A 12,327-nucleotide genomic window follows, 5' to 3' on the forward strand; every position below is an offset into this window, starting at 1 on the left:
AGCCAATCAAAAATCATTATTTTTTCATCATACTTTCAACATCTATCTTCTGTACAAATAAGGGCAAAGATATTATCTGACCACAGTCTTGATCTACAAAGAATGTAATTTTGTTTTAAAGGACTAAAGACTCCGTGTAGCATATGGTAAAAGATAAAATATCAGAAATATGTAATATAGCTTATTACTACAAAGCAGAGTTTAAGTTTATCTATTTATATGGTTTCTGGAACAACTTAATTCTGAGAGGTGAAAAAACCTGAAAAATAGTATCAAAACGTATCACTTCATTACTAATGCTGTAAACAAGCACAGGTTACAACCTTGCTTATAATATAGCCTATTTTAATAGTTATGTGCAAAGCAAATTTGCCTTACAATCCCTTCCAAGAGCCGTACCTCCTGAAAATACCAGAAATATCTCATTATAATGTCTCACCCAGAACCCAGTCACATGCTACTGTCCCCTTGGACACAATTATTGCAGGGCTCCAAACAATCATAATAGTCCATTTCAGGCTGATGTCAATGAACACTTAACCAGGGAAATAAAGTGCCCAAACAGAGATACCGTAACTTGCATCAGTACATATTAAGGAATTTATGGCAAGATGAGAAAACTGAATTAATTTGATTTTAAATTCAAATTCATTTAGTCCTTTATGTAAGAAATGTGTCCCAGGCATTCCATCAAGTTATCTAAGAAAGGATCTCTAGGTCAATCTTCCATAGTATATTAGTGGGACTCAAACCCAAAAAGTGATACAAAGGTTGAACCAAAAGTCAAGTCATAAAACATGTATATGAAACAAAACAAATACCTGGGGTGCAGAAGAGTTCAAAAAAAAAAAAAAAAGGTAATCATGATAACTTCCCCAGTCAAAAGTACCACAGTCTCTCTCTCTCTCTCTTTTTTGGGAAATTCTGGGGACTAAGTGTAATGAGTGGGTTAGGACGCCCACTCTGCAGTAGTTGGCTGTACCAAAAAATATGAGGATCAACCACTGCACTGAATGTCATACAAAACTGTATAATCTAACATAGAGAATTCTGTGGGGAATTTCAAGAAAAGTTCACAAGACTTGCAAAGCATACAGTGGCCCACAGGGGCAAAAACACCTTCAAGATAAACTTTAGTTTAAAGGCAAGAAATTAACCAGTTTCATATCCCTCTTTAATGCCTCCTATTACCTCTCCCAGTCTCTTGCCATTCAAAGTAAGCAGGCCACTCTGCTCACTCAACTTTTGTTCCATTATCAACCTGTGTTGTAATTGGTGGTTCCCAGAGTGAGGGCGCTTATAGGAGTACTTCCTGATCTATTCTCAGTCACATCATTACCCTCCCGCCACCCTCACTCTACCTCAAACCTGCCTTCTTAAATTGAATCTTACGCCTTTAGTCACTATTCTAAACTAAAGACAATATTTGGTTTGAAAAAGAACACTGAAAATTATAACATGAATTTATATTTGAACATAAAATTGTCTTTTTAAAATTCCAAACTTCAGAAAGTTCCAAACTTTTAAAAATGATTTGAAATTTTGTCCAAAAACTTTGCCTCCTAAAGGTTAACTCATTAAAGAAAGCAATTTAGGAAGTCAATCCAGCCCCCAAAATACATGTAAACTGGTTTTGGTTCGGGGAAAGGAATAAGATGCAAACATTTACAAAAGAAACATAACAACTGCAGTTAAGATAGACTAAGGACTTGTTATGGGGCCAGGCACAGCTACAAGTACATTACACATATTATTTCATTTAATCCTTACAACAGGCCTATAAAGGGGATTTATTAATCCCATTTTACAAATGGAAAAACCAAGGCAAGAGGCAGATCCAGGATTCAACCTCAGGAGTCTGGCTCCAGAAGCTGCGCTCTCATGGCTCACTACCTCCCTCTCCACAGTGAATCTGACTCTCCTGACAAGAACCTCTTTTCAGACAGAATACCTACTCTGACTTGTGCCAAACTTTGGTCTAAGGGGTAAAAATTCAGAAACATACCATACGGTGAATCGAATTGTGTTGTTCCCTAGAAACAGGGACAGGTCCTCTGTCATTTGGTCCTGACTTTTCTTGTTGGCCACCATCACCATAATGTAATCAGGAAGTTCTTCATCTAGTTAAAAGGAAAAGTATATAAAAACTTTATGTTTTCCTCAATATTGTCTTCTACTTAAAAGTCAATGTAGTTGAAAATATAGATATAGCTCTAAAAATTAGTATCTCAGCTCTACTAGAATTATGTTGGACAAGAAAGTATAGTTTTTCCCCTCTTCATTACATAGGTATTTCAATTACTAGAAGGATGGGAATTAGGAATATCTAACAAATACTTATAAAACTAGATATTGTGAATTACAGTATGAAACTTGAGAGTGTATTCACTGTCTTTTTATCTTTTCAATAATGCTCATCAATTTCAGAGAAGCTTCCAGAAAGCATATGGACATCCTCAAGAATAGTAATTGAGTTTTGTCTAGTTTTGTGTTTACCTATGTTTCAAAATGATATTCATTTCTCAAGAGAACATCTTTATCCTCAGTAAAGGCAGATTTCTATTATCTCAGGGTAACCAATTTGCACCAACAGCAAATAAACTAAAACCACCCAAAAATTATCATTTAAAAAATATATTTAAATAATTTCAACTTCATATGCTCCTAACACAATGATTATGAAGGTGAGGTCTAGGACCAAAAACACCACCACCACAATAAAAAGATAAGGAAGCAAAGGCATTTATCAAGAACTCTAATCCCCACCAAAAAAATTCCTTCAGATTTAATACCTTAAAGATTCGTATTTCTAAGTAGGCAGAAAGGTTCATTTCAGAAGTACTATCAGACAAAAAAAGAAGTACTATAAGACATTTGTTTCAAGGAGAATCATCAAAAATCCAGTTCAAGAAAAGCACAAATATACTTAGCCCAATCTACAAATGGAGAGAGAGAAATCTAAATTTTTTACTGCTCTATTGGTATGAATATACAATTCATTCATTTTATGTCACTGGATATTTAGATCTCTTGCAATTTTACTAACAAAAAAAAATGTTGCAAAAAATTTTAGTCGAGGTGGCAACCCTGCCTCTGGAGAGTTAGTTATCACCATACAGTGTTATTACAAAACTGATTATACTCCCTGTGCTGTACTTTTCATCTATGACTTATTTTATAACTAGATATTTATACCTCTTAATCCCCTTTATCTAGTTCACCCATCCCTCACCTACCTCCCCTCTGGCAACCACCAATTTGTTCTGTGTATCTAAGAGTCAGGGTTGGTTTTAGTTTTTTTTATTTTTTACTTGTTATCTCTACACCCAACGTGGGGCTTGAACTCACGACACTGAGATCAAGAGTCACATGCTCTACTGACTCAACCAGCCAGGTGCCCATTTTGTTTTTTAGATTCCACATACAAGAAAATCATATGGTTTTGTCTTTCTGTGTGACTTATTTCACTTAGTGTAATACCCTCTAGGTTCATCCATGTTGTTGTAAATGGCAAGTTCCCATTGTTTTTAACGGCTGAATAATATTCCATTATAAACATATACACACGTATATATATCTCTTATCTTCTTTATACAGTCATCTATCAATGGACACTTGGGCTGCTTCCATTTCTTGGCTATTGTAAATAACGCTACAACATAACATAGAGAAACATGTTATCTTTTTGAATCAGTGGTTTTGTTTACTTTGGGTAAATACCCAATAGTGGAATTACTGGATATAATACTTGTATTTTTAATTTTTTTTTGAAAATTTTATTTATTTACTTGACAGAGAGACAGAATACAAGCAAGGGGAGCGCCAGGGAGAGGGAGAAGTAGGTTCCTGCTGAGGAGAGAGCCCGACATGGGGCTCAATCCCAGGACCCTGGGATCATAACCTGAGCTGAAGGCAGATGCTCAACTGACTGAACCACCCAGGCACCCCTATTTTTAATTTTTTTGAGGAACTTCCATATTGTTATTGTTTTCCATAGTGGCTGCACCAATTTGCATTCCCACCAACGGAATGAGGGTCCCTTTTTCTCTACATTCTTGCCAAGTTCTTGTCTCTTTGATTCCAGCCATTATCACAGGTGTAAAGTGATATATGTGGTTTTGATTTGCATTTCCCTGATGACTAGTGATGTTAGTATATTTTCATGTGTCCGTTGGCCATCTGTATGTCTTCTTTGGAAAAACGTCTGTTCAGGTCCTCTGTCCATTTTTTTAAATGGATTTTTTTTGGGGGGGGGTTGTTAAGTTGTGTGAGTTTTTTATATATTTTGGATATGAACCCCTTATCAGATGTATCATTCGCAGATATCTTCTCCCATTCAGTAGGCTGCCTTTTTGTTCTCTTGAAGAAATCTGAATATTTAATGAAATCATGCAATATGATGTGAGGGAATATAAGTGGGAACAAGAAGACAGTCATTTATTTTCTTTGCACAGTATCAAAAGGTTCCCACTGTTTCTGGCAATTACAGCAAGTAAGCCTGGTAGCCTATTTATGCAAAGTGCACCTACCTCCTATGGACTACCACTGGTAACCCAGGAAAGGTCAACAAAAAAAGTTAGAATGCTTTGCCAGCCTTCACAGATTTTCTCCCTCACAATGTCAATGATGAAAATGTGCTTTCCTGGGCGCCTGGGTGGCTCAGTGGGTTAAGCATCTGCCTTCAGCTCAGGTCATGATCCCAGGGTCCTGGGACCAAGTCCTGCATCAGGCTCCCTGCTCAGTGGGGAGCCTGCTTCTTCCTCTCCCTCTGCCTGCTGCTCCTCCTGCTGGTGCACGCCCTCTCTTTCTGTCAAATAAATAAATAAAATCAAGAAAGAAAGAAAGAGAAAGAGAAAGAAGAAAAGAAAGAAAGAAAGAAAAGAAAGAAAAAAAAGAAAAAGAAAGAAAATGTGCTTTCCTGGCACTATTAGCTTGCATTTTCTAACATTCTAGGTGAGATCCGTGGCTGCTCCAGTACTGGTCAAGGCAGGGAAAGGCGGGAAGGAAGGATAAAAAGGAGCCCCAGGGAACTTCTGGGAGTAATGAATACGTTCATTAGTCTAATTATCATGTGTATTTGTCAAGACTTACCGAACTGTACACTTTAAACATGCAGTTTAATATACCAATGTTAATATACTAATTATATCTCAACCAAGCCATTGGAAAATCATACAGTTTCCTCAGTATACAAAACAGAAAATAAGAATCTGATGAAAAATTAACGTGTTCATGATACATTTCCACAGATTTCGGATTTCTCAAATTTATTTGAAATCTCTACTGGGGAAAAAGTGAGTGTTTTGGAGGTTTATGCAAAGTTCAGGCTTCTAAAATGTGAATGAAATTGTCAAGGATACTAAAAGAATTTTTTTAAATAAAAAATAACATGTGAATGAAGGACTGCTCTGAACCGTAATCGCCTTCCCACTGAGGTGCTCCATTTTAAATAAACACAAACGAGAAGTTATCACTCCTAAGAGTTGTTCGCCACCCCATGCCTTGAAAATAAATACTCAAATATTTGTTAAATACTATTGCTTCCATAACCTTAAAGGTTTCCAGGACTTTCTTACAGAGAGAGGGATTAGAAAGTCATCCTTTTCAGAAGGACAATGATGTATAAACATACAATCAGGTAGCTAACTGTAAACCTAAATTCGTAACGTATACTTTTATTTCAGAGTAACTGTAACCCCTGTTTTTCTACTTAATCAACACTTATTTAAAAAAAAAAAAAAATCATACTCTCTGCTAGGCCACTGGGACATCACAAATACTAAGTCTCTGCCCTCAAGAAATGTCCAGTCAAGAAACAGACACAAGTTGGGAAGCCATGCTAATGTGTCAATCACTGGAAGAGATTTCAGTGGATTCCAGAGGAGCACACAGGAGTGACTCCTATGCCTTTGCTGGTATCAAGGACACAGAAGACCTGAGTTCTCTGGTCTTAAATCTGCTACTGACCAGCTCTGCTACTCCCAAGATTCCTTTTTTAGTGTTTTTTCTTTAAAAAAAAAAGATTTTATTTATTTGACAGAGAGAGAGAGAGCGCGCGCACGCGCACACACACACAAGGAGGGGGAGCGGCAGGCAGAGAGAGAGGGAGAAGCAGGCTTCCCACTGAGCAGGGAGCCGGATCCCAGAACCCTGGAATCATGACCTGAGCCGAAGGCAGATGCTTAACTGACTGAGCCACCCAGGCGCCCCTCCATTTTTTTTAGTTGTAAAAGAAATACTACTACCTGCCATTCCCACTTAGCACTGTGTTCAGGAACAAATGTAACTATATGAAAATATTCTGAAAATCAAACTATTTTTATTTTTTAAACTATTTATATTTTTACTACAATTCATTTCATATTGAACATTAGGCTTATAAACCAAGTTTTTAATAGACTCAAAATTCTTGGTTTGAGATTTTTGATAAATGATAGGAATCATCAATAAGACTGAACTTAGACTCAACACGTGTTTGTGCTTTCATGTGCTAGAACTAAGAAAGTTTACGCTAGATGTTTTCTGTAGATTTCTTTTTGAACCAAACAAGTTCCTGACACATAGCTGGTATCCATCAAGTGTTGAAGAAATTAAATAATAAATCAATTCTGGTTCAGCTTCATCTTTACTTCTGAGCTTCAATTCTCTTATCTGTTAAAGGCTTAGAACAATCTTGACAAATAGTTTATAAAAAGTGCCCAGCATGTGGTAAATTAGTAATTCTTTTTTTTTTTTTTTTTAAGGATTTTATTTATTTATTTAACAGAGAGATAGAGAGCACAAGTAGGCAGAGCAGCAGGCAGAGGGAGAGGGAGAAGCAGGCTCTCTGCCGAGCAGGGAGCCTGACGTGGGGCTCGATCCCACGACCCTGGGATCATGACCCGAGCGGAAGGCAGCGGCTTAACCAACTGAGCCACCCAGGCACCCCAAATTAGTAATTCTCAAACCGCTGGGTCTCAGGTTTGCTTTATGCTCTGATGACCCAGGGTGGGTCAGTCAGTTAAGCTTCCAACTCTTAATTTCAGCTCAGGTCATGATTGAGTTAGCCACCTTCTTCATGGAACATTATTTTTATCTCCTAACACTGACCAACCAGACATACACTTGGATATTTGGCAGACATATTCTTGAAAGGGGAAAAGAGGAAAAGAACTGATACACTTTGTTACCAACGACAAAAAGAACTTTTATGTGAATTATCTATTGATAATTATCATGCTAGAAAAACTGAGAATTTAAAAATCTTATTTAAAATAACACACTTGGGCGCCTGGGTGGCTCAGTTGGTTAAGCGACTGCCTTCAGCTCAGGTCATGATCCTGGAGTCCCGGGATCGAGTCCGGCATCGAGCTCCCTGCTCGGCAGGGAGTCTGCTTCTCCCTCTGACCCTCCCCCTCTCATGCTCTCTCTCTCTCATTCTCTCTCTCAAATAAATAAATAAAATCTTTAAAAAAAATTAAAATAAAATAAAATAAAATAACACACTTATCACATGTTAATAAACCCATTTATATGACATAATTAACATTTTTATAAAAAATAAATTTTCCAAAAAAATAACATAAAACTAGTTATATTTAAATATCTGGTTTTTAAAAAGACAGCTGGATTCAATTTCCACTTTTGCATTTAACCTGTTATGATATGTTGCTCTAATTGAAGAATATGACGAAAATCTGGCCTCACAAATACACAGTTGGAAAAGAAAGTATAGCTGACCCTTGAACATAGGTTTGAACTGCCTGGGTCCAATTATACCTGGATTTTTTTTGATACATGTATCAAAAACGCATGTTCTCCTCCTTATGATTTTTTTGATATTTTCTTTTCTCTAGCTTACTTTCTGTAAAAATAAAGTATAGAGTACACATAATATACAAAATATGTGTTAACAGACTGGTTATGTTAACAGTAAGACTTCTGATGAACAATAGGCTATTAGTAGGTAAATCTGCAGAGAGTCAAAAGTTACACTCATCTTTTCAACTGTGCCAGGGAGGGGAGTGTCCAGCAGTCCTACCCTTAAGTTGTTCAAGGGTCAACTGTATTTTAAAAGCCTTTTCAGATAATGTGGACATTCTTCTGTGATACTACATCAAAACTCAACAAGTGGTAGCTTCTTAAAGGTAGGCAGCAATATGGAAACTAAAACTCTATCAATCACCTTTTTGTACCTTGTTACATGAAAATCCACTGATCCATCCTCTACTTTTAATGAATCTTTTTCCCTTGTATAATTTTGTAACATCATGCATTGATCATTTGAAAAACTACTGGTTCAGGGTAAATCACTGACATGTTGATACAATTCATTACAAGATACAAAAGAATCATTTGTTAATATCATCAGAACTTCTTTTAAGTACTGGGAAGCTTTCAAGTTCATGATGGCAGAAACAAACTTTTCAAAATTCTATTTTCACCTGAAAGCTCAACTTTTGTCATTGGTAAAAAAGTGTATCAGTTCTTTTCCTCTTTTCACTTTCAAGAATATGTCTGCCAAATATCCAAGTGTATGTCTAGTTTGTCAGTGTTAGGAGATAAAAACAATGTTCCATGAAAACGGTGCCTAACTCAATCACACAAATCCTTTCCCTTCAGACAAACCAACCTGTTTTAATACACAGAAGTACTTCATGAGTAATCCTATTTTCTCACATCACACATTTAAAAGACGTAGGCAAGGGCCAAGATTTAAAAAAAATATTTTTACTGCTTCACTAATTAAGTGAAACTGGCTTTTTAAAAAAATTCCCAGGAGAGGGGTGATAGGATTTCTCACAGAGTTTGCGGTGAGATCTCCAGATTCAGGTACCACCAGTTTAACTCATGCTTTTGCACAATCCAAATGGCAAGTACCCTTTCAGTATTAATGAGATAATAGTTTTGACTTCAGAGACCCTTGGCATCTCTCACACCTTGAGAACCATGTCCTAAATTACTTTTACAGGAGGCACCAGCTTTGGAGCCAAACAGACCCAAATCTCAATCCATAAAGCATTGCTCAAGTAAACACTCAAAGCCTCAGTTTCCTTGCTTGTACAAACAGGAGTATTACCACTTACCTTCCAGTGTTCTCCTGGATATTATCATGACCTAACGCATAGACAATGGTTAAGTACAGTGCCTGATCCAAAGTAAACACTCAAATTATAAATCATAAAAGCATAAAGAAAAAGAGAAAACATTACTGTGGGTGCTAAGAGGAAAAGAGACAGGAAAAAAGAAAGATTTGAAAATAAAACTCACTGAACCGCGGCAGAGGCAACTGCCAGAAAACATTCATATGCAAAATAAGTTCTGAAACAAGAAGATCAAGAGGAAAGCAAAGAGAATAGGAAAAACAGAATCAAATAAACATGGAGAATAAGACAGAGCCTCAACAGAGGAGGCTAAACAATCTTAAAAGCACCATATTAAAAGGCGGTTTTTTTTGGGGGGGGGGAGCAAGGTTGCATATAGAGCTTTCAAGAAAAGACAATAAGAATAAGAAACCGCAAAGAATCAGACTTGAAAGTAAAAAGCGGTTTCTCCAAAGTCGACAGTACGAAGGGGAAAAAAAATGCATTCACTAAAATTCAATTAGCAGCAAAGTCTAAATTCTATTACGCTGACAACAACAAAAAAACTTACCAACATAAGCTCCTAATTCTTGCAATTTCCCCTTAATGGCACTCTGAGGGAAGAAGAGAAAGACAAACGTGCGTGTGAGAAAAGGCGGAAAAGCACCCGGCTCCGTAACGCAGAGGCAACTTGGCAGCTGCGCGCACCTCCCGCCCGCTCGGCGCCCAGGTCCCAGGTGGGGGCGGGGAGGCGCCCGGGCCCCTCCCCCGCCCCCGCGGGCCCCTCCAGCCGCCGCCGAGCGCGTCTCTCGCCCGGCGCTCCACGCCTCCTTCCGCTCCCGGCGGCTTTCTCCAGCCGCGGCCCCGCTCGCCCGCCGAGCTCTCTGAGGCCCGTCGGCCCGAGGCGGCCCAGGCCGAGAAGGAGTCGTTCGCCGACCCCGCAGCTCGCCGAGAGCCCCCGGCGGCGAGTAGGCCGCGGCGTCCAGGCCGGGCCCACAGTCCCCGTTACTCCTGACAACCGCGCGCCCGCCCGCTGAGGCCCGGCTTCCCGCCCCCGCCCGACGCGGGCCTTACCCGGATCTTGCGGCTGATCTCGGTGCCGATTTCCATGGCTCCCGGCGGGCGGCGGGCTCAGCACTGCGCGGCGCTTCGCTTACCCAGAGCCCCGCGCCGGCTCCCGGCCCCGCAGCTCCGCCGCCGCAGCCGCCAGCTACCAGCTCCCGGCCGCGCGATCTGCGTGACCCGCCCCCACCGGCCCGGCCCGCCAGGGAGAGCAGAGTCGAGCGCGCCTGCGCCTGCGCCTGCGCCTGCGCGCACCTGGGCCCGCGGAGTCTGTATTCGGGCGGCCTCTGCTGGCGGCTAGGAGAGCAGCGGCCGGAGGATGCCCTCGGTTTCTCTCCGCCGCTCCCGGCACCTGGAGAGCTCTCCCCTTTCCTCGCCCTCACTTACTCATTTTACGCTCTTTGGAAAATAAAGATGAATTAAATGCAGCGGAAAGATCCTTGGCTTTGGTATGATATCTGAGTTAGAATCCAGCTTTCACTGGCTTTTAATGTGATAATGGTTTAGATGATTTAAACCTTTAAGTCCTTAGTTTTCCTACCTGTAAAATAGACTGCCTCCTAGCGGTTGCATTATAATTACACTTGGAGGGAACCGACTATCCCGCGCAGGAGAACCAATCAATCACAGTCCTCTTTTTTTCTTTTTTTAAAAGATTTTATTTGGGGCGCCTAGGTGGCTCAGTCGTTAAGCGTCTGCCTTCCGCTCGGTCATGATCCCGGCATCCTGGGATCAAGCCTGGGTCGGGCTCCCTGCCCAGCAGGAAGCCTGCTTCTCCCTCTCCCACTCTCCCTGCTTGTGTTCCTTTTCTCTCTTTTTCTGTCAAATAAATAAAATCTTATAAAATATTTTTAAAATAAAATAAAAGATTTTATATATTTATTTATTTATTTGAGAGAGCGCGGGGGGAGGGGCAGAAAGAGAGGGAGAGAGAGAATCTCAAGCCAACTGCATTGAGCGGGGAGCAGGCGTGGAGCTTGAGTCCACCACCCAGAGATCACCACTTGAGAGGAAATCAAGAGCTGAATGCCCAACCAACTGAGCCACCCAAGCACCCCAATCACAGTCCTTTCTAATGATTCCACAAGTACTGCTTCCCTTGGGTCGGGTTCTGCCTTCCTTTCCCTCTCCCCCACTCGGTGGCCCTTCCCCAAGATTTACAGTCACTCTCCTGCTCCTTCCTTTCTGAAACCCTTCCTTTAGAGAACTCTATTATTCTTAGGATTTCAGCTGTCATCTCTATGCTGAGAATAACCGAATTTTCTGTCAGCCCTGACTTTCCCCCTAAACTCCACTCCCAAATTCCAGATGACTTCAGGCATTTGTATTTCCCCCAAATTCAGCACATCAAAATTTACGTCTTCATTATCTTTCCCGTCCCCCACTCAGATTGGTTTCTATTCCTGATGTCCCTGTTTCTATCAATAACAGCTTAATTCTCCCTGTCCATGATCATAAAATCTAGGAATAAGCAGAGAGAGGTCTCCCTTCTCCCCCATATCCACTAAATCTGGAAGTGGTCCCTATTAGTTATCCATTGCTTAATAACAAATGACCACACACTAAACTTAGCAGCTTAAAACACACACATTTATCATCTCATGGTTTTCATGAGTCAGGAATCTGAGCACAGCTTAACTGAGTCCTCTGGTCAGGCTCTCACAAGGCTGCTGTTGGGGTGTCAGTCACAGGCCGTGTTCTCATTTGGAGACTTGACAGAGGAAAACTCCACTTTTAAGCTCACTGGTGTTGTTAGCAAAATTAATTCCCTTGCAACTTTATGAGGGAGGGCCCCAGCTTTTTCCTAGCTGTTTGTCTTGAGGCCACCCTCAGGCCATAGAGGTTGCCCACAGTTTCCTTGCCATGCGCTTCTTCAACATGGCTACTTACTTAAGTCCACCAAGACAGTCTCTCAGCTCAGGGAAGGCCCAGTTCCTCTTCTTCTCGGGGCTCTCACTCTGTTGGGTAACTTAGGGCCACCCAGGGCCTGACCCCAGAATCAAGTGATTTATGGGCTCATTACATCTGCAAAATCCACCCCCCCCCTTTATTTTTGCCATATTCATTAACTAAAAGCAAGTCACAGGTGCTGCCCACTGTCAGGGTGAGGGGATTATACAGGGTGTAAACAGCAGGGGCAGGAATCATGGGGCCACCTAGGGTCTGTTTGCCACATGGCCCTTTATCTTATGTAATCATTTTT

General features: G+C 40.6%; 1 protein-coding gene across 8 annotated transcripts in view; it reads right to left on the reverse strand.

Annotated features, from left to right (window-relative positions):
- Positions 1 to 10,317, reverse strand: part of ZC3H14 (zinc finger CCCH-type containing 14) — a 51,224-nt gene extending 40,907 nt beyond the window's left edge. For 6 of the 8 annotated variants that reach the window (XM_021679812.2, XM_044918171.1, XM_044918170.1 and 3 more), the window contains exons 1-3: positions 10,137 to 10,317; positions 9,634 to 9,676; positions 2,006 to 2,120 (exon numbers count right to left, since the gene is read on the reverse strand). In XM_021679812.2, coding sequence (XP_021535487.1) covers positions 2,006 to 2,120; positions 9,634 to 9,676; positions 10,137 to 10,172 — 194 coding nt within the window. In that variant the 5' untranslated portion in view covers positions 10,173 to 10,317. Of the gene's footprint in view, positions 1 to 2,005; positions 2,121 to 2,792; positions 2,864 to 9,633; positions 9,677 to 10,136 lie in introns of those variants that run through there. The other 2 variants (XM_021679808.2, XM_021679810.2) reach the window with 2 other exon arrangements.
- Between the last annotated feature and the right edge of the window lie 2,010 nt (positions 10,318 to 12,327).

This window comes from Neomonachus schauinslandi, chromosome 9 (assembly GCF_002201575.2).
Source record: "Neomonachus schauinslandi chromosome 9, ASM220157v2, whole genome shotgun sequence".
Lineage (NCBI taxonomy): Eukaryota > Metazoa > Chordata > Mammalia > Carnivora > Phocidae > Neomonachus > Neomonachus schauinslandi.